Below are 24,103 nucleotides of genomic sequence, written 5' to 3'. Positions count from 1 at the left end.
TTCATGCAAACAGATGGCCTGTAAATTCTGAAACTGACTTGACAGATTTTTTAGAAAAATGTTCTTTTTATATACATCCTTCAACATCCTCTTCCTTTAATTACTGAACTAATTCTTTGCCACTTCATGGTACTCTTATTGCCTGACTTATTCCTTCCTTTTTCAGTATTTTCCATCTTTCCATACTACTTGCTTTTCCTCTTTTGCCTTCAAATTTATGCCAACCTTTCCAATCTTCATTTACATGAGTTAATTTAAAAATCGGTGCATATGGTTCTGGCTTCTGGCCCTAGGATGTCAAGGGCTGGAATGTCACTCTTATGCTTACAATGAAAAAGAAGTCTAACTTCAAAATTCACAAATTTTTTTCATACCTATGAGGGAGCTTGAGGTTGCACAGCAAATAACTGACCCAAAATCTAAGGAGAGACACTCCCTGTGGGAAAAGAGGAGACAAACACATTGGGTGGAAGCAAATGGACAATGGGAAAAAGAGTTCACCTAGAATTGGTGAAAATTTGATGAAGGCCACACTGCAGGCTGATATATTAGCATTCAACTGCAGAAAGTGGGAGTCTGCACCTCATGCAGGTCCCCAACCCCCACCCCAGGAACCCAGTAAGCACTCAAAGAAAAGATTACAAAGAGATTTAAGAAGTATCCAGTGTGTGTGTGGGGGGCAGACCTGGGGGAGAAGAAAAGCAGCTGAGTGGGAGGGGCAAGAAACTCCACTGGGATCCTGTCTCCAAAACAGGAGACTGACTTTTGTCATTCTGTGAGAAGGACAATACTGGCTTTATAAAATACTCAAAGCAACTGGGGGAAAAGATTGGGGAGAACCTACTCCTTAGGGAGGGGTAAGAGAACTGAAAGGTCATGCCCTTGAGTACAAGAGATACAGCACATGCCTAAGAATGAGCCTTAAAAAAAAACAGATCCCTCACTCTCACCCCCATCCAAAACTTAATAGCTCCAAATAAGAAATATCAGCAGAATACTGCTAGGAGAGGGGAAGGAGGGGCAAACACTCTCTCTGAGGCACAGCATAAAGGGAAGATGGAAACTCAGAATCAAACCCACATTGCTCTGAATACCAAACCCAACCAATAAGCTAAGTCTTCAGGTATTTGTAGTCTGTGGTACAATGGTGACCATACAACAACTCACAAAGCCAGCCCAATTCCTCCCCTAGATCAGGACAAACTTCCTCTTTACCCCACACCAAAGGCCTCACAAAGGAAAGGTGTGTCCACTTCCAGGCATAAAAAATATTAACCATACCTGTGTCTCTATTGTCCTATGCAACGTGTTTGTTTGGCTTGTAAACATTTTGAAACATAAGAAAGGGCAGGAAAACACCCCATAATACACTCTCAAGAGACAAAGCAATCAGAATTGGATTCAGATTGATGATGTAGATGATGGAAGTATCTGACAGAAAATTTAAAGTAACTATGATTAATATGTTGAAGAAACATAACACAAAACAGAAATAATATGCAACAGATGGGTTATTTCAGCAAAGAGATGGAAACTAGAAGAAAAAAAAATGGAAATGGAGATAAAGAATGCTTTTCATGTGCTCATGAGTAGAACTGACACAGTTGAGCAAAGAATGAGTGAACCTGAAGACAGGACAATAGAAATTACCTAAATTGAAACAAAAAAGAAGTGAAACACAACCATGTTCATTTGTTTACGTATTATTTATGGCTGCTTTCGTTCTACAACAGCAAAACTGAGTAACTGTGATAGTGACTACATGGTCTGTAGAGCCTAAAGTATTTACTATTTGGCCCTTAAAAAAAGTTTGCTAGAGAGGGGACCAAGATGGCGGCTTAGAAAGGAACGCGCGTCTTAGTTCCTCCTCCAGAGCAACTACTAGGTGATCAGAAACAGTGCAGAGCAGCTCCCGGGGCCACGACAGTGAACGGACACACAGCGTACCCCAGTCTGGACTGACTAGACTGACTGCGAGACTCTGCTGCGGTGAGATCCCCGGGCAGCGCACGCTTCCCCGGGCCGCGGCGGCTGGTAGCCGGAGCTCCTCCCGCCCTCTTTCCCGGGCCAGTTGAGATTCTCAGAGAGGCAAGTTTCCCAAGCCGCGGCGGCCGGTGCCCCTCTTTCGCGGGCGGCTACCCGGACCGGCTACAAGTCTCGAATCAGCGGGCTCCTCAAGCCACGGCAGCCAGCAACCGGCGCCCCTCCCCCGCGGGTGGCTTCCTGATCCGGCGGCGGGCCTCAGATCGGCGAGCTCCCCAGGCCACGGCGGCCGGTGCCCTTCCCCCACAGGCAGCTTTCCGGTCCAGTAGCAATTTCCCTGGGCCGCGGCGGCCAGCGACTGGCGCCACACCCCCATAGGTGGCTGCCTGGAGGGAGAGGAGAGAGTTTCCGACAGTGGCAGGGACTGGGTCCAACCAAATACCAATAGTGGCATTAATAAAGGAGCCACAACATCTTTTGCTGGTGGGACCCGCAGACAGACAAGTGCCACCTACAGGGCAGGATAAAAAAAACAGAGTCCAGACACTTCACAGGAAAATCTTTCAATTTGCTGGGTCTCACACTCAGGGAAATCTGATTAAATGTCCAGATGCCAGCAAAAAATAACAAATCACACCAGGAAAATTGAACATATGGCCCAGTCAAAGGAACAAACCAATAGCTCAAATGAAATACAGGAGCTGAGACAACTAATTCTGAATATACGAACATAAATGGAAAACCTCTTCAAAAACCAAATCAATAAATTGAGGGAGGACATGAAGAAGGCAAGGGATGAACAAAAAGAAGAAATGGAAAGTCTGAAAAAACAAATCACAGAACTTATGGGAATGAAAGATACAGTAGAAGAGATGAAAAAAACAATGGAAACCTACGATAGATTTCAAGAGACAGAGGTTAGAATTAGTGAACTGGAGGATGGAACATCTGAAATCCAAAAGAAACAAAAACTATAGGGAAAAGAATGGAAAAATTTGAGCAGGGGCTCAGGGAATTGAATGATAATATGAAGCACACAAATATACGTGTTGTGGGTGTCCCAGAAGGAGAAGAGAAGGGAAAAGGAGGAGAAAAACTAATGGAAGAAATTATCACTGAAAATTTCCCAACTCTTATGAAAGACCTAAAATTACAGATCCAAGAAGTGCAGCGCACCCCAAAGAGAATAGATCCAAATAGGCGTTCTCCAAGGCACTTACTAGTTAGAATGTCAGAGGTCAAAGAGAAAGAGAGGATCTTGAAAGCAGCAAGAGAAAAACAATCCATTACATACAAGGGAAACCCAATAAGACTATGTGTAGATTTCTCAGCAGAAACCATGGAGGCAAGAAAACAGTGGGATGATATATTTAAATTACTAAAACTGCCAACCAAGAATTCTATATCCAGCAAAATTGTCCTTCAAAAATGAGGTAGAAATTAAAACATTTTCAGACAAAAAGTCACTGAGAGAATTTGTGACCAAGAGACCAGCTCTGCAAGAAATACTAAAGGGAGCACTAGAGTCAGACAGGAAAAGACAGAAGAGAGAGATGCAGAGAAGAGTGTAGAAAGAAGGAAAATTATATATGATATATATAATATAAAAGGCAAAATGGCAGAGGAAAGTATTACCCAAACAGTAATAACACTAAATGGTAATGGACTGAATTCCCCAATCAAAAGACATAGACTGGCAGAACGGATTAAAAAACAGGATCCTTCTATATGCTGTCTACAGGAAACACATCTTAGACCCAAAGATAAACATAGGTTGAAAGTGAAAGGTTGGGAAAAGATATTTCATGCAAATAACAATCAGAAAAGAGCAGGAGTAGCGATACTAATATCCAGCAAATTAGACTTCAGGAAGATGGCGGCTTAGTAAGACGCACGGATCTTAGTTTCTTCTCCAGGACAGCTACTAGGGGAGTAGAAACGACACAGAAAGCTCCCAAAGCTACAACAGAGATAAAAAAGACAGCGTACCCCATCCTGGAACGGCTGGCTGGCAGAGAGAAGTCGCAAGGGTGAGATCGCCGAGGCGCACGGGCTTCACCGGGCAGGGCGGCAAGCGGCCGGAGTCACTCCCTTCCCCTTTCCCGGGCCGGCTGGGAGAATTGGAGGGGCGGTCCCCCGAAACCCCGGTAGCCGGCGCCCACACCACGTGCGGCCTCCCAGACCAACTAAGAGAATTGGATCGGAAATCCCCAGGCCGCGGAGAACAGTGACGGGTGGGGAAGGGCCCTTCCAAACCCGTGACTCCCCGGGAACGTGCACTCTCCCGGCGGGCCGCTGCCGCTGGCGCCCTCCCGCCACGCTTGTCACCCCGGGCCGACTAGGAAATTCGGACCGGCGCTTTCCCGGGCTGCGGCGGCCAGCAACCCTCCCTGCGTTCGGACACCGGGCCGGCTCAAGCCGCTTCGGCTAATGAACCTCCCGGATGGCGAGAGTTTTCCAAAGTTAAAGGTCCCAGAGCACCTTTTACTGGTGGGACCCGCAGACAAACGTGTACCACGAGCGCCACCTACTGGGCAGGATAAGAAAAACAGAACCCAGAGATTTCACAGAAAAATCTTCCAAACTTTTGGATCCAATACCCAGGGAAATCTGTCTAAATGCGCAGACGCCAACAGAAGATAACAGATCAAGCTCAAATAATTGGAAATATGGCCCAGTCAAAGGAACAAACCAATACTTCAAATGAGATACAGGAGCTGAGACAACTAATGCTGAATATACGAACAGAAATGGAAAACCTCTTCAAAAACGAAATCGATAAATTGAGGGAGGACATGAAGAAGACATGGGCTGAACATAAAGAAGAAATAGAAAAACTGAAAAAACAAATCACAGAACTTATGCAAGTGAAGGACAAAGTAGAAAAGATAGAAAAAACAATGGATACCTACAATGATAGATTCAAAGAGACAGAAGATAGAATTAGTGATTTGGAGGATGGAACATCTGAATTCCAAAAACAAACAGAAACTATCGGGAAAAGAATGGAAAAATTTGAACAGGGTATCAGGGAACTCAAGGACAATATGAAGCGCACAAATATATGTGTTGTGGGTGTCCCAGAAGGAGAAGAGAAGGGAAAAGGAGGAGAAAAACTAATGGAAGAAATTTTCACTGAAAATTTCCCAACTCTTATGAAAGACCTAAAATTACAGATCCAAGAAGTGCAGCGCACCCCAAAGAGATTAGACCCAAATAGGCGTTCTCCAAGACACTTACTAGTTAGAATGTCAGAGGTCAAAGAGAAAGAGAGGATCTTGAAAGCAGCAAGAGAAAAACAATCCATCACATACAAGGGAAACCCAATAAGACTATGTGTAGATTTCTCAGCAGAAACCATGGAGGCAAGAAAACAGTGGGATGATATATTTAAATTACTAAAACTGCCAACCAAGAATTCTATATCCAGCAAAATTGTCCTTCAAAAATGAGGGAGAAATTAAAACATTCTCAGACAAAAAGTCACTGAGAGAATTTGTGACCAAGACCAGCTCTGCAAGAAATACTAAAGGGAGCACTAGAGTCAGAACCGAAAAGACAGAAGAGAGAGGTATGGAGAAGAGTGTAGAAAGAAGGAAAGTCAGATACGATATATATAATACAAAAGGCAAAATGGTAGAGGAAAATATTATCCAAACAGTAATAACACTAAATGGTAATGGACTGAATTCCCCAATCAAAAGACATAGAATGGCAGAATGGATTAAAAAACAGGATCCTTCTATATGCTGTCTACAGGAAACACATCTTAGACCCAAAGATAAACATAGGTTGAAAGTGAAAGGTTGGGAAAAGATATTTCATGCAAATAACAACCAGAAAATAGCAGGAGTGGCTATACTAATATCCAACAAGTTAGACTTCAAATGTAAAACAGTTAAAAAAGACAAAGAAGGACACTATATACTAATAAAAGGAACAATTAAACAAGAAGACATAACAATCATAAATATTTACGCACCGTACCAGAATGCCCCAAAATACGTGAGGAATACACTGCAAACACTGAAAAGGGAAATAGACACAAATACCATAATAGTTGGAGACTTCAATTCCCCACTCTCATCAATGGACAGAACATCTAGACAGAGGATCAATAAAGAAATAGAGAATCTGAATATTACTATAAATGAGCTAGACTTAACAGACATTTATAGGACATTACATCCCACAAAGCAGGATACACCTTATTCTCAAGTGCTCATGGATCATTTTCAAAGATAGACCATATGCTGGGTCACAAAGCAAGTCTTAACAAATTTAAAAAGATTGAAATCATACACAACACTTTCTCGGATCATAAAGGAATGAAGTTGGAAATCAATAATAGGCGGAATGCCAGAAAATTCACAAATACGTGGAGGCTCAACAACACACTCTTAAACAACGAGTGGGTCAAAGAAGAAATTGCATTAGAAATTAGTAAATACCTCGAGGCAAATGAAAATGAAAACACAACATATCAAAACTTATGGGATGCAGCAAAGGCAGTGCTAAGAGGGAAATTTATTGCCCTGAATGCCTATATCAGAAAAGAAGAAAAGGCAAAAATGCAGGAATTAACTGTTCACTTGGAAGAACTGGAGAAAGAACAGCAAACTAATCCCAAAGCAAGCAAAAGGAAAGAAATAACAAAGATCAGAGCAGAAATAAATGAAATTGAAAACATGAAAACAATAGAGAAAATCAATAAGACCAGACCAATCCCTCTACTGAATATAGATGCAAAAATCCTCAACAAAATTCTAGCAAATCGAATCCAACAACACATCAAAAGAATTATACATCATGACCAAGTAGGATTCATCCCAGGTATGCAAGGATGGTTCAACATAAGAAAATCAATTAATGTAATACACCATATCAACAAATCAAAGCAGAAAAATCACATGATCATCTCAATTGATGCAGAGAAGGCATCTGACAAGATTCAACATCCTTTCCTGTTGAAAACACTTCAGAGGATAGGAATACAAGGGAACCTCCTTAAAATGATAGAGGGAATACATGAAAAACCCACAGCTAATATCATCCTCAATGGGGAAAAATTGAAAACTTTCCCCCTAAGATCAGGAACAAGACAAGGATGTCCATTATCACCAGTATTATTCAACATCGTGTTGGAGGTTCTAGCCAGAGCAATTAGACAAGAAAAAGAAATACAAGGCATCAAAATTGGAAAGGAAGAAGTAAAACTATCACTGTTTGCAGACGATATGATACTATACGTCGAAAACCCGGAAAAATCCACAACAAAACTACTAGAGCTAATAAATGAGTACAGCAAAGTAGCAGGTTACAAGATCAACATTCAAAAATCTGTAGCATTTCTATACACTAGTAATGAACAAGCTGAGGGGGAAATCAAGAAACGAATCCCATTTACAATTGCAACTAAAAGAATAAAATACCTAGGAATAAATTTAACTAAAGAGACAAAAAACCTATATAAAGAAAACTACAAAAAACTGCTAAAAGAAATCACAGAAGACCTAAATAGATGGAAGGGCATGCCGTGTTCATGGATTGGAAGACTAAATATAGTTAAGATGTCAATCCTACCTAAATTGATTTACAGATTCAATGCAATACCAATCAAAATCCCAACAACTTATTTTTCAGAAATAGAAAAACCAATAAGCAAATTTATCTGGAAGGGCAGGGTGCCCCGAATTGCTAAAAACATCTTGAGGAAAAAAAACGAAGCTGGAGGTCTCGCGCTGCCTGACTTTAAGGCATATTATGAAGCCACAGTGGTCAAAACAGCATGGTATTGGCATAAAGATAGATATATCGACCAATGGAATCGAATAGAGTGCTCAGATATAGACCCTCTCATCTATGGACATTTGATCTTTGATAAGGCAGTCAAGCCAACTCACCTGGGACAGAGCAGTCTCTTCAATAAATGGTGCCTAGAGAACTGGATATCCATATGCAAAAGAATGAAAGAAGACCCATCTCTCACACCCTATACAAAAGTTAACTCAAAATGGATCAAAGATCTAAACATTAGGTCTAAGACCATAAAACAGTTAGAGGAAAATGTTGGGAGATATCTTATGGATCTTACAACTGGAGGCGGTTTTATGGACCTTAAACCTAAAGCAAGAGCACTGAAGAAGGAAATAAATAAATGGGAGCTCCTCAAAATTAAACACTTTTGTGCATCAAAGAACTTCATCAAGAAAGTAGAAAGACAGCCTTCACAATGGGAGACAATATTTGGAAATGATATATCAGATAAAGGTCTAGTATCCAGAATTTATAAAGAGATTGTTCATCTCAACAACAAAAAGACAGCCAACCCAATTACAAAATGGGAAAAAGACTTGAACAGACACCTCTCAGAAGAGGAAATACGGATGGCCAAGAGGCACATGAAGAGATGCTCAATGTCCCTGGCCATTAGAGAAATGCAAATCAAAACCACAATGAGATATCATCTCACACCCACCAGAATGGCCATTATCAACAAAACAGAAAATGACAAGTGCTGGAGAGGATGCGGAGAAAGAGGCACACTTATCCACTGTTGGTGGGAATGTCAAAGGGTGCAACCACTGTGGAAGGCAGTTTGGCGGTTCCTCAAAAAGCTGAATATAGAACTGCCATACGACCCAGCAATACCATTGCTAGGTATCTACTCAAAGGACTTAAGGGCAAAGACACAAACGGACATTTGCACACCAATGTTTATAGCAGCATTATTTACAATTGCAAAGAGATGGAAACAGCCAAAATCTCCATCAACAGAAGAGTGGCTAAACAAACTGTGGTATATACATACGATGGAATATTATGCAGCTTTAAGACAAGATAAACTTATGAACCATGTAATAACATGGATGGACCTAGAGAATATTATGCTGAGTGAATCCAGCCAAAAACTAAAGGACAAATACTGTATGGTCCCACTGATGTGAACGGACATTCGAGAATAAACTTGAAATATGTCATTGGTAACAGAGTTCAGCAGGAGTTAGAAACAGGGTAAGACAATGGGTAATTGAAGCTGAAGGGATACAGACTGTGCAACAGGACTAGATACAAAAACTCAAAAATGGACAGCACAATAATACCTAATTGTAAAGTAATCATGTGAAAACACTGAATGAAGCTGCATCTGAGCTATAGGTTTTTGTTTTGTTTTGTGTTGTTTTGTTTTGATTTTACTATTATTACTTTTATTTTTTTCTCTATATTAACATTCTATATCTTTTTCGGTTATGTTGCTAGTTCTTCTAAACCAATGCAAATGTACTAAGAAATGATGATCATGCATCTATGTGATGATGTTAAGAATTAATGATTGCATGTGTAGAATGGTATGATCTCTAAATGTTGGGTTAATTTCTTTTTTTCCGTTAATTTAAAAAAAGAGAGAAGGGATAATTGGAGATGAAGGGATACAGACTGTACAACGGGACTGGATATAAAAACTCAGAAATGGACAGCACAATACTACCCAATTGTAATGCAATTATGTTAAAACACTGAATGAAGCTGCATGTGAGGTATAGGTTTTTTGTTTTTGTTTTTTTTGTTTTTTTCCTTTCTATTATTGTTTTAATTCTTATTCTGTTGTCTTTTTATTTCTTTTTCTAAATCGATGCAAATGTACTAAGAAATGATGAATATGCAACTATGTGATGTTATTAAGAATTACTGATTGTACATGTAGATTGGAATGATTCCTAATTGTTTTGTTAATTCTTTTTTTAATTAATAAAAAAAAAAAAAAAAAAAGACAAAGAAGGACACTATATACTAATAAAAGGAACAATTAAACAAGAAGACATAACAATCATAAATATTTACGCACCGTACCAGAATGCCCCAAAATACGTGAGGAATACACTGCAAACACTGAAAAGGGAAATAGACACAAATACCATAATAGTTGGAGACTTCAATTCCCCACTCTCATCAATGGACAGAACATCTAGACAGAGGATCAATAAAGAAATAGAGAATCTGAATATTACTATAAATGAGCTAGACTTAACAGACATTTATAGGACATTACATCCCACAAAGCAGGATACACCTTATTCTCAAGTGCTCATGGATCATTTTCAAAGATAGACCATATGCTGGGTCACAAAGCAAGTCTTAACAAATTTAAAAAGATTGAAATCATACACAACACTTTCTCGGATCATAAAGGAATGAAGTTGGAAATCAATAATAGGCGGAATGCCAGAAAATTCACAAATACGTGGAGGCTCAACAACACACTCTTAAACAACGAGTGGGTCAAAGAAGAAATTGCATTAGAAATTAGTAAATACCTCGAGGCAAATGAAAATGAAAACACAACATATCAAAACTTATGGGATGCAGCAAAGGCAGTGCTAAGAGGGAAATTTATTGCCCTGAATACCTATATCAGAAAAGAAGAAAAGGCAAAAATGCAGGAATTAACTGTTCACTTGGAAGAACTGGAGAAAGAACAGCAAACTAATCCCAAAGCAAGCAAAAGGAAAGAAATAACAAAGATCAGAGCAGAAATAAATGAAATTGAAAACATGAAAACAATAGAGAAAATCAATAAGACCAGACCAATCCCTCTACTGAATATAGATGCAAAAATCCTCAACAAAATTCTAGCAAATCGAATCCAACAACACATCAAAAGAATTATACATCATGACCAAGTAGGATTCATCCCAGGTATGCAAGGATGGTTCAACATAAGAAAATCAATTAATGTAATACACCATATCAACAAATCAAAGCAGAAAAATCACATGATCATCTCAATTGATGCAGAAAAGGCATCTGACAAGATTCAACATCCTTTCCTGTTGAAAACACTTCAGAGGATAGGAATACAAGGGAACCTCCTTAAAATGATAGAGGGAATACATGAAAAACCCACAGCTAATATCATCCTCAATGGGGAAAAATTGAAAACTTTCCCCCTAAGATCAGGAACAAGACAAGGATGTCCATTATCACCAGTATTATTCAACATCGTGTTGGAGGTTCTAGCCAGAGCAATTAGACAAGAAAAAGAAATACAAGGCATCAAAATTGGAAAGGAAGAAGTAAAACTATCACTTTTTGCAGACGATATGATATTTTACGTTGAAAACCCTGAAAAATCCACAACAAAACTACTAGAGCTATATGAGTACAGCAATGTAGCAGGTTAGAAGATCAACATTCAAAAATCTATAGTGTTTCTATACACCAGCACTGAACAAGCTGAGGGGGAAATGAAGAAACGAATTCCATTTACAATTGCAACTAAAAGAATAAAATACTTAGGAATAAATTTAACTAAAGAGACAAAAGACCTATACAAAGAAAACTACAAAAAACTGTTAAAAGAAATCACAGAAGACCTAAATAGATGGAAGGGCATACCGTGTTCATGGATTGGAGGACTAATATAGTTAAGATGTCAATTCTACCTAAATTGATTTACAGATTCAATGCAATACCAATCAAAATCCCAACAACTTATTTTTCAGAAACAGAAAAACCAATAAGCAAATTTATCTGGAAGGGCAGGGTGTCCCGAATTGCTAAAAGTATCTTGAAGAAAAAAACAAAGCTGGAGGTCTCACGCTGCCGGACTTTAAGGCATATTATAAAGCCACAGTGGTCAAAACAGCATGGTAGTGGCATAAAGATAGATATATCGACCAATGGAATCGAATAGAGTGCTCAGATATAGACCCTCTCATCTATGGACATCTGATCTTTGATAAGGCAGTCAGGCCAAGTCACCTGGGACAGAACAGTCTCTTCAATAAATGGTGCCTAGAGAACTGGATATCCATATGCAAAAGAATGAAAGAGGACCCGTCTCTCACACCCTATACAAAAGTTAACTCAAAATGGATCAAAGATCTAAACATTAGGTCTAAGACCATAAAAGTTAGAGGAAAATGTAGGGAGATATCTTATGAATCTTACAATTGGAGGCGGTTTTATGGACCTTAAACCTAAAGCAAGAGCACTGAAGAAAGAAAGAAATAAATGGGAGCTCCTCAAAATTAAACACTTTTGTGCATCAAAGAACGTCATCAAGAAAGTAGAAAGACAGCCTACACAATGGGAGACAATATTTGGAAATGACATATCAGATAAAGGTCTAGTATCCAGAATTTATAAAGAGATTGTTCAACTCAACAACAAAATGACAGCCAATCCAATTATAACATGGGAAAAAGACTTGAACAGACACCTCTCAGAAGAGGAGATACAAATGGCCAAAAGGCACATGAAGAGATGCTCAATGTCCCTGGCCATTAGAGAAATGTAAATCAAAACTACAATGAGATATCATCTCACACCCACCAGAATGGCCATTATCAACAAAACAGAAAATGAGAAGTGCTGGAGAGGATGTGGAGAAAGAGGCACACTTATCCACTGTTGGTGGGAATGTCAAATGGTGCAACCACTGTGGAAGGCAGTTTGGCGGTTCCTCAAAAAGCTGAATATAGAATTGCCATATGACCCAGCAATACCATTGGTAGGTATCTACTCAGAGGACTTAAGGGCAAAGACACAAACGGACATTTGCACACCAATGTTTATAGCAGCATTATTTACAATTGCAAAGAGATGGAAACAGCCAAAATGTCCATCCACAGACGAGTGGCTAAACAAACTGTGGTATATACATACGATGGAATATTATGCAGCTTTAAGACAGAATAAACTTATGAAGCATGTAATAACATGGATGAACCTAGAGAACATTATGCTGAGTGAGACTAGCCAAAAACTAAAGGACAAATACTGTATGGTCCCACTGATGTGAACCAATATTAGAGCATAAACTTGGAATATGTCATTGGTAACAGAGACCATCAGGAGATAGAAATAGGGTAAGACAATGGGTAATTGGAGCTGAAGGGATACAGACTGTGCAACAAGAATGGATACAAAAACTCAGAAATGGACAGCACAATACTACCTAATTGTAATGTAATTATGTTAAAACACTGAATGAAGCTGCATCTGAGGTATAGTTTTTTATTATTATTATTATTTTTTTAATTAAAAAAATTTTTTTTCTCTCTATTATCGTTTTATTTCTTTTTCTGTTTTCTATTTCATTTTCTAAATCGATGCAAACGTACTAAGAAATGATAATATGAATCTATGTGATGATATTAATTACTGATTGTATATGTAGAATGGAATGATTTCTAAATGTTGTGTTAGTTAATTTTTTTTAATTAATAAAAAATATAGTTTCCTAACCCCTGATTTATACTTCTACCTTAAGAAACTAGAAAAAGAAGAACAAATTAAGCCCAAAATTTGATTAAATGGAAATCTTTTATTTTTATATGGTCAAATCTATTTAACCATTTCCTTCATTGCTTCTGTCTTTAGCAATCTGTTATTAAAATACCCCTGCATGTAAAAACCGTGTGTCTGATACTCCTTTTATCTACGGTATGGACAGATGAGTAAAACATATAGATTAAAAATAAATAAATAGGGTGCACGGGTGGTTCAGGGGTAGAATGCTTGTCTTTCATGTGGGAGACCCAGGTTCAATTCTGGGACCATGCACCCCCCCCAAAATGAATGAATAAATAAATAAATAATAGGGGGAACAAATGTTAAAATAAATTGAGTAGACTGAAAGACTGAAATACTAGTGATCAATGAAAGGAGTGGCGAGGATTTTAGAAAAAAATAGGGGGAATACAGGTTAAAATATATTGGGTAGATGCAAATATTAGGGGTCAATGAGAGGGAGGGGAAGGGGTATGGTAGGTATGAGTTTTTACTTTTTATTTTTTTTTCTGGAGTGATGCAAATGTTCTAAGAAATGATCACAGTGATTTGATAATATTGTGAGCCACTGATTATATACCAAGAATAATGAAATGTTAAGAACAAATAATATGTTAAGAATGTTTGTGTTTATATGTTGTTATGTTTCTAAGTACACCTGAAAATCACAGAATGATGGAACATGAATACAATAAAAGTCACTCGAGCTGGTTTCCAACTCTTTTTCTAATATACCAGAAAAGACCCTGCCATTTCTTAGAACTCAGATATAATCTCCTGACAGTCTGCAACAGCTAAGAATATTTTAGGTGATCTAAGCTGAAACATGAAATTACATAAACACACACGGTTCAATAGAGCACTACAGTTACAAAGTATTTTAAGAACAACATCTTATGTGACCCTCAGAACAATCCTTTGGGTCAGTGGTGGCATCCCATTTCACAAACGAAAAAAACTTGAGATTTGGAAAAGTTATTATGCTCCCTCAACAGCACACTAAGGGGCAGGAGCAAAGAGTTAAGGCTATTTCTTCAAAGTTCAATCTCTAATGTGGATTAAAAAATAATTCAATCTCTGTTTCTGTCACTATATCAGTGTTTGAAGATTCTTGGGTGAAGAGAAGAAAAATGTTTTTGCCAATTTTGAACTCTTTACATCTTTGTATACCTTTATTTTCATTTTCTTCTCTGTTTTACAGTTGTTTCCATATTTAGTAACTTTCTTTAATTCTGTTTTTGATGACAAAACCGTTTACACCTATGAATTTACTTCTGAGAACTGCTTTGCCCACATCTCACAGATTATAGGTTGTACATTTATTGTTGAAGAATAAAACTACATCTATTTTAAGATTTATGTTAGTAACAAGGTATTCTTAGAATTCATCTATTTTCAAAGAATATTTATTTAGGTATCAAATTATTAATTTGAGTTAATTCAAATGATTAAAGGATAATATTCATAAAACATGGACTGGCCACTGAACATTTATTTTATTACATATAAATTTAATATAAATAAAATGCAACATTTATTTTAATATATGTGCATGAAACTCTTGATTTATTTGAACAATACCACTGTAAAAAAGAAACATTTAAAAAATAAACTGGTTGGTCAGTGTACAGTTCAGATATAGACAAGGATGCATATTAAATATCCATGGAGAAATTGTATGTAAGAAAACTCTATGGTCAAAGATATGCCCATAATATAACAAGTAGCCATCTCATCATAAGTACAGCAGCTTATTAAATAAAATATATATTTCGGCATGATCCATAAATTCTATCAGAACAAAAATAAACCCAATGCAAAGATCCTTTTATCTCTTTATAGATTATATGTAAAAACACATCTGGTATGTATTAAAGATATACCTGACCTACAATAATCTAAGTAAATGCAATATATCTACCTGTTCTTCATTAGACGAACCTCTCTCTTTCGTGCTGCTTCTTCAGCAGGCTGTGTAGGAAGTGCTGGGGAGGATGCCATAACAACTCCAGGGGCAATGGTACTAGTAGGTGCTGTGCGAATCTGGTATGTCTGTACATCTCCAGAGGCAGCTGAAAAGAAAAATAGCAAGCATGGTGTAGAACACTGAAGCACTGTGACTTGGTGAAACTACACGTGTCAATCATCATTCTACACATACAAAAGAATTAAAAAGGGGAAAAAAGAACAGGTGATTCTGGCTAAAGTGATGAAAGAATCAGCACTCTTTGGGTCATTACTGAGCAATAATTCCCAATTTAATAGATTTATTAGTATAGACTCTTGGGTAAAAGAGGTTTTAACCTGTATCCTCTAGGTCTTACGTTTATCTTTCATTGACAAGTAGTTCTATTCTGTTAACATGCTTACCAACCTTAAGTCTAAAAGGTAAGTAGGACACAGCTTGGATGATCTTCCTAGATACAGTATAGTCCTCAATGTCTTCCTTTGATATTGGTAAATTCATATTAAAAAATTTCAAGTAGACTCTTGCCACGACATAAAAACGACCATGATTTTTCATAAAATAGCAAAATGGAAGAGAAAATATAAAGCATTACAGTCAACTACTGTAAATTTCTAATTGAAACAAAACTGAAAGTATGAAAAAGTGTATCAGTTGATGCCAATCATATTATTTGTAAACATATTGTTTTAATGTAAATGGTAATAACTAAATACACTAGTTTTATTTTTCTAACTCAATGATTCACCATTTATGACAAGAAACACAATCACTATTTGTCAAACTGCTTCTAAAACTGCTTGATATCCCCTCCTAAAAACAAAAAAGAACCTAATGTTATTTGAGAGAATTTCAAGGTGTTTATAAAACTCATCCATATTTGTTATTAATACCAACTAAAAGGTGTAGTTTGAATGGAAAAGATTTATATACTAAATAGGTTACCATGTTCAAACTGACGCTCAGAATTCAAATTCACTGATATTCTGCTTTACAATTTTTGCGTACCTGCATGTAAAGTGAAAAGGTGTTTTACTCCCATTAATAAGCAAAGTATTAGTTCTTCAAATATTGTTTAGTAACAGAATATATTCTGTAAATACATTAGGGTCCTTTAAGTAAATTAAATAAAGTAAATACAACTCTCTCTAGTTGTATTTCAGGATTATTCAAAAGCTATTATCTATGGTGAAGGGGCAAACTTGATATTACTTAACACAGGCAAGATGCATTATAATTAATGAAAATATTTTTTAGAAACAAATTTATTATTTCCTCAATCTGTGAATTTTAAATCTGATACAGATTATATTTTTGAAATATTCATAAGGATTCAAAGAAAAAACACTCCAATCCTATCTATAAAGATTCCTGAAACAAATGAGAAAAGTATATTTAAAATAAAAACTCAAAAAATAGAAAAAGGCTATTTCTACAGTTCATGAAGGAATTTAACTACTTAATAATGTTTTGACCAGCAGACTTCCATACTAAAATAAAATTTTTTTAAGAATATGTTTACATTTGAAATAAAAGCTGATGATCTTAGAAAACTGGATATAAACTTCTTTTGAATAAAAAGCAAAGAAACAGAATTCTGAACCTCTAGATTTTTATCAATGATTTCGTATAACTCACCTGACAAAAGAGAACCAGAGGTTGGGTCTCACTCAAGGCTACATGGCAAGTCCATGTGGTGGGGTTAGATCTAGAATCCAGCTTTCCTAACTCCTAAGTTCATTGTCTTTCTTTCTAAACTATCCTGTTTCTCCTATTTCCAAATGTAAAAGCTGTTAAACACAGATTTTATATTTTTAAAATTGAAAATAGTTGTTTTTATGCCATGACATTTTGGTCCAAATGGAGTAATAGAAGAATTCATAGAAAATACTATCTATAAAGAAGAAAAATTAACCACGTTTCAAAGTGCTTTTCAATATTATACTTACATTTTCTGAGTTTATAAAAAATTAATCTTTTGAAGAATTTACCACACCTGTAAATTCCGAATTTTCTTACCTTGGACAACAACTTGGTTGCTGGGCACTAAGATCTGTTGTCCATCAGTGGTCTGTGCATACTGCAGAATGGTAGTACCCGGCTGAGTGGCAGCTGCATTGGTCATGGTTAATGTTTGTAGGCCCTGTACCCCATCGGTACCATTGTTAGCCAGTTGTATTGCTCCTCCCTGGGTAATGGCAACTAAAACCCAATGGAGTTTATTGTTACAAGTTTAATTGACACATATAAGACTTGTACAACATACTAAATTCAATGTAGAATAATTTGCAATATGTAATCCAGGAGAAATGATTACAGCAAATAATATCATTAAGAAGGATTTGGTATCCTCAAATAGCTTAATGCTTAGGAAATTCACAACAAATGTCTACAATACAAATGTATTCCCTGAACCCCATTATAATTTATAGTAACAATGCCTATTATTTTTTTCAACAGATGAGTGGAAAAATGTTAAATTTCTCTCAAAGGTATTTTGGTTTTCAGAGGAGGCAGGACTTGGTACTCCATACTTGTTTCAACATTAACTACATTATATTTTAATTGTTTAATACTTGCTGTCTCACTAGCAAATACATTTCTTGAGGATAAAAATATCATGTTTTTCTTTTCCACTCTCATGCACTTAGCAAGAGCTGGGGATATAGTAGGCACCCATTAAATGATAGTTGTAAGGCATAATTAATAAAAGTTTGGCAGTGCATTATCTAACTTATCTAGTAATGCAAGAACTATAACGAAAGTCCACTTACTGTAACAACTGAAATGTCCTATGGAAATTAATTATCAAAGTCTCTCAGGGAGTTTAAAATTAGAGCTCAAGATCATCAGTTAGAAGAAGAAACATTTTACTGCCATTTCTAAGTTATATATCCAGGCATCTCATATAGGATTCTTTGAAGATTCATTAATTAACTGTACTTGTCATTCATATGTAATAAAATCAATCAACCAATTTTGGCTCATATTAACAGATATTTCATTTAATAAAAAACTGAAATCCCTTTATGTTTTAGTACATGGAAAAAGTTAATAAAAATAAATTATTTTATATCGGAGAAGCAATCCTTTAGATACCAGCATTGAGGTAGGTGACTAGATCCTCTGTAGTCACCACTCTCCCTGCTAAGGCTCAATTGTTTCCAGAAAGAAAAGCACCAAAAATCACAGTATTACATGTAAAACTACATAAAAGACGTTATGAATAAGAAAAAAGTGTAAGAAAGTCAACATGTGTGACCCTAAGCATAATGTCACTTTCTAACTAACTATTAGCAGTTAATTAATTTGGGGTCAACTGTCAGTAAGCTCTGGGAAACTATAATATCCACAGTCATCTGAATATGGAAAACTGATTATCTACCTCTCAATTCAGAGTAAGAGATAATGGATATGATCTGGCTAGTGTAGCAAATGATACCTGTGGAAATAAGATACCATGCATATACAACCCACCCACTTTAGCTAATCCCAGATTTTACTATCTTAGAACAGAAAAAAAATCAAAATTTGTAAGACTTATTCTAAGATTAACTTTCCAAGATAACTTGAAAGAATCATTAGGTTAACAAAATCAAACCACATTTTTAATACAAGAGTTAATAAGCAAAATCTACATAAACTTTCTTACTGGCTTTATATCAACAAACTCAAGGTGGAAGGAAGGAAGAAACTATATAAAAGACCTTTAATCTGCCAGTAATCTGTTATTTGATTCAGGTATCTCTTCTATAAAAATAAAAATATCTGGTTTCTATTCTAGCCACTTCATATAATAATTTTAAAAATCTAATGAGATAATATTTACAAAAATACTTTGAAAACTTAAATCCAATCATATCAACTATTGTTTTTCTCTATAATATTTATCATTCCAAAAGGATTTGAGGTAGCTTTCAATAAAACCAAATTCATTAAAACAAGAATAAAAAGGTAGAAGTCAATTAACCAATGTGTCTCGAGGTAGGTGTATAGAAACTATACCAGAAAATCTAGACCAAGGGAAAAAAATAAAATTAAGCATAAACTTAGCTGAGACTGTAGTCAACTAAGATAAAGAGAAAAACATCATGGGCTACAGTTTTAGTCAGTGAAACAAAACATTCAAGTTCAAAATGACAGATACACATTTTTCTACACAAGTGTAGAATCTTTCAAATGAGACTGTATTATCAGAAACAGTGAATCAAGTAACAGATAAAATTAATAATAATACTAATCCTATAATAACCAATTTATGGAAGAAATGCAGATTTGTGTAGCCACTTAACAGGGCAATTCGGCAGGCTATGCTTTGATTCAACAATTCCTCTTACAGGAGGCTATCCTTCTGAGACCCTAGTATACTATAAGGATTTTCATGTAGCAGTGTTTGAAATAGCAGAAATGTCCTAAATTTTCATTTGCGGACAATGTTTTAATAAATGTATTTATATAGTGAAACACAATGCAGCTATTAAAGAAACAATAAACGAAACTATACGAGTGTGCACGCGCGTGTGTAAGTCTATGTAAATAAATAATGTAAGATCACTTGTGGAAAGATACAAAGTAAGATATGTAAGTAGAATGAAAAAGAATGGAGGGATATACACCAAACTCTTACTACTGGAAAGAGGTGAAAAAGGACTTTTATATTAATATTATAAACTTCCAGTATGTGAATTCCGGCAACTATACATACGTTCTGTAAGTTAAATACATATATATTTCTGTTTATGTGAGTATTCACTATACTGATTCTTAATGAAAATCAAGAACATAATGTTAAATCAGTTATATCAAAGCATGTGTATACATACAGAGAGGATAAGGGATAAAGATAATGAATACAACTTTTAAAATCTTAATGTATTGGGTGGGTCACGGTGGCTCAGCAGGTAAGAATGCTTGCCTGCCAAGCCCGAGGACCCGGGTTCGATTCCCGGTGCCTGCCCATGTTAAAAAAAAAAACAAAAAAACTTAATGTATTTATCTCTTAAAACTAGTGATTTTCAGTTGCTAGGGGAAGGGGATATGCTAAAGTAAACACCCAGAATGAGGGTGGTAGTTTTCCAAACTTCACTTTCCTACTTGAGATTTCTGATATATCCTCTTTCTAAAGAGCATGTTTCTAATTCAAGCGAGAGTTGCTGAAACAGTGGATCACTATTACTGGCAAGTTTGTTATATACCTCAAGTGTGCTGAAGGAGGAGGAAAATAAAGATCGTGAATCAACATCTTAGCTTAGCAGTGCTCTCATTAAACTAAAAAGACACATATTTTACAGGTACATAGACAGTAACTCTTTATCTTCATCAAGAAAGACCTTAAGAAGGAAAAAGATGACTAAGCTCTACTGAGCTCTGACAGTGAACAAGAAGCTTAGTCAAAGGATTCCTTGAACTTATTATCAAAAGTTCAGCTTTGGGAGAGCTAAAACCTCTGCTACTTGAGAATCTACTTTTAAAACACTTGGAAAGCAAATTAAAGTTATGAAAATCAAGTTCACTTATAATTAAAAAATTATTAACTTGGGGGTCAAACTTTTATACATATTTCTGATATAGACTTCCCTAGCACATTAGACTACTAACGTAGCAAAGGAATTTCAATGTGTACATTTAATTTGTAACTAAAGAAGAGAGGCGGTAACTTACATATAATGGGCAGCACTGGGTTTAAAAAATAAATAAAAAATGTGTGAGGTACGTAATGAGAGACAAAAAGAGGACAAAAATAAAGGAAAAAGCACTATTTATAGAAATGCCTATGATCAAACAAAAGCAGAATTCAAAAGCCCTTATAAAAGATTTAGGTGAAAGATGAGAAGTGAGAGAACAAAGAGAAGGAAGAATCAAAGAACGGAAATTTTAATAATTTTCCAAGAGAAATCTTTACTTTCTTGTGAGCCAAAACTCGAAGTATCATAATTTCAGCAGTCCATATATGTGCATTATTATAATTCATTATAGTACACTTTATATTAAATAATCACTGAATGTCCTAGTAGTTTGCAACCTAGCCCACCCCTCACTTCCAGAAACATCATTAAACATGAAGATTTTAAAATGCTACTTTCTGAAGGAAGATGAATAATTAAAACAGATGAACAATGAGAACATTTTTGGTCTTAAAGATATTCAAAGAAGGATCATTTTCTTTATCTAAAAAAACTCCTGTTCTTAACATATTATAAAAAGGACTAAAATCTATAATTTCAGTTAATGGTTTAAATAAACTTCTAAGGCTTTTCCTGCATCTGTACAAAATAGAGAGACATCTAAGGGGCTTACATATTTGACTCATACTGCCCAAAGCCCTGAAGAAAAGAAAATACTTCAGTTATAGACCCTTGCATACTGAACAATTGGTAGCAAGACTGACAAAAGACTTGGTATTGTATGATTCCTTTAAAAAGAAGGCAACCATTAGTTTCTCTTCTTGCTTTTCAAAACAGAAATGTCTATTACTCACTATACTGTCCACTGCTAGTTTGGTAAATTGGAGTTGGCACCGTTACAGTGGTGATGGCAGGCGCTGAAGTCTCCTCTTCAGATTTCTCTTCTTCAATCCTTGGCACTCCTGGTGCATCAGAAGATAAGTCATTCAAAATTTTCCTAGATAAATAGGGAATTATATTAATTCAAGTAAAAGAAAAATATACTGGTTAAATACAATTAATAGCAAAAGTGAGAAAACTGGCAGAAAACTGCTAGTCCTTAGGATGGAAGTTTAAAATGTAAGATTTTACAAAACAAACTAAAAATGTGTCAGGAATCTAAATATAAAATATAAATATGAAACCATACAAATATGGGAAAATACACAGATAAATTCATTTTTAATCTGAGTGTAGGGAAATGCTAACTATGACTTAAATTCTAGGTGCAATTAAAAGATTTATGAAATTGACTAAAAATCCTTTTGCATGAAAAAATACCAAACAAACAAAACAAGACAAAAGGCAATCAGCAAAACTGGGAGGAAATGTTTATATGTACTATAAATAAAGGAAGGGCCAATATTCCCACTATATAAAGAACTTTTAAAAATTAAGGGGAAACAAAAGGACAAATATTGCATAGTCTCACTAATAGGAACTAACATTAATGAGTGAACTTTGAGAGATGAAGTTAAGAACATGGGTTATTAGGAGAGAGAAAAGAGGGTAGAGATTGGGCATTTGGTGTTGAAAGTATGCAGAATTTGCAACAGAAATGAGTGCAAAAATTCAAAAATGGATAGCACATTAATCTGCTAATAGCTGATGGTAGCACAATAACATAAGTATGTTGAATGAAGCTGAATGTGAATATGGTTGAGGAAGAAGGGTTGGGGGCACATATGACACCAGAATGAAAGATAGAGGAAAAGACTGAGACAGTATAACTTAGGAATGCCTGGAGTGGGTAATGATGGTAATTAAACATACAAATATAAACCCGTTTCTGCATGGGGGAGAAGGAATGAATGACAACAAATGAATGACAATGTTGCAAGGTGTTGAAAATGGGATGGTATACAGGGAAAAATACAATCAATGCAAGGTAGGGTCTATAGTCAACAGTTACATTGTAATATGCCTAAAGGCATTAGGCCGAAACTAAATGTCAACAAAGGGGAGGGGGAATGGGGGATATGGATCCTATGCAGAAGAAAAGGAAATGTGGAAATGTCTTCATATAGATTATAGCGGCAAAGGCATGTCTACTTACTTGGGTGGGATGGTATGATTTACGAACAAAATTGTTTAAAAATGAACAGAGAGAAACAAGTACTAGAGAAAATATAGAGAAAGAGCTGTACCTATTCACTATTGGTAGGGAAACTAGAGGTGCAGTCCCTTGGAGGGCAGTGTGGTGGTTCCACAGGAGGCTAGGGGTGGGGTTACCATATGATTCTGAATCCCCATTGTTCACTATATATATCTGGAGGAACTGAATGTGGGAACGAGATTGCATACTGGTGTTTATGGTGGCAATGTTCAAGATTCACAATGGATGGAGGTAGCCTAAAGGCACAATGACTGGGGAATGGAAGGGACCTATGGTGTATACATACAATGGACTAAGAGGCACCAGGACTGAATGAAGTTGTGAGGCATACAACCAAGTGAATGAACCTTAAGGACTGTATGTTGAATGAAATATCAGAAACAAAAAGACAACTATTATTATGCCTTACTCATATGGACTAATCATAATATAAAAACTCAGTGAGCTGAAGTCAAGAGCATGGGATATCAGGTTGTGGCCTATCCTAAGGGGTCCTAGATTAAAAGCTCTTACAGCAGTCACATAAATTCAGGTGTTTTAACTGTTATTTCTAAATTCTGAGATACTAAGCTGTTTCGGTATTATCTGGTGGTTCCCAGAAACTTCAAGCATTTATGCGACACTGGAGACTCAGTTAGAACTCTGAAGCTATCTATGAAAGTCAGCACTACCCCACACAGGAACTGTTTAAAAAGTTGAAAACGAGATCAGACTTCAACTAGAAATATGAAGGAATCTGACATGGATAGGACTAAAGTAGATTAGAATACAGGGTAAAGAATGATATCATCCAGGGCGGGCCGCGGTGGCTCAGCGGGCAAAGTGCTTGCCTGCTATGCCGGAGGACCTCGGTTCGATTCCCGGCCCCAGCCCATGTAACAAAAAACGGAAAAACAAAATACAATAAAACAAGAAAATGTTTAAAGATGTTTCCCTTTCTTCCTTCCTTCCTTCCTTCTATCCTTCCTTCCTTCTCTCTGTCTTTCCTTTAAAAAAAAAAAAAAAAAAAAAAAAAAAAAAAAAAAATGATATCATCCATATTTTAGAGCTTCAACTCCTGTGAGACCAAAGGTAGAGATG

At 36.2% G+C, this 24,103-nt stretch overlaps 1 protein-coding gene across 8 annotated transcripts in view; it reads right to left on the bottom strand.

Annotated features, from left to right (window-relative positions):
* The window catches only part of CREB1 (cAMP responsive element binding protein 1), a 90,710-nt gene that overhangs the window by 17,573 nt on the left and 49,034 nt on the right, over positions 1–24,103 (bottom strand). For 7 of the 8 annotated variants that reach the window (XR_013173017.1, XM_077154881.1, XM_077154880.1 and 4 more), the window contains 3 exons: positions 21,723–21,865; positions 17,264–17,446; positions 15,200–15,350 (listed from right to left, as the gene is read on the bottom strand). Coding sequence is in view for 7 of the 8 variants with exons in the window: in XM_077154881.1 (XP_077010996.1) it covers positions 15,200–15,350; positions 17,264–17,446; positions 21,723–21,865 (477 nt within the window). In the remaining variant the exon portion in view is untranslated. Of the gene's footprint in view, positions 1–15,195; positions 15,351–17,263; positions 17,447–21,722; positions 21,866–24,103 lie in introns of those variants that run through there. The other variant, XM_077154883.1, reaches the window with a different exon arrangement.

Source organism: Tamandua tetradactyla, chromosome 3 (assembly GCF_023851605.1).
Source record: "Tamandua tetradactyla isolate mTamTet1 chromosome 3, mTamTet1.pri, whole genome shotgun sequence".
Lineage (NCBI taxonomy): Eukaryota > Metazoa > Chordata > Mammalia > Pilosa > Myrmecophagidae > Tamandua > Tamandua tetradactyla.
This window is presented reverse-complemented; position numbering and strand designations above follow the sequence as displayed.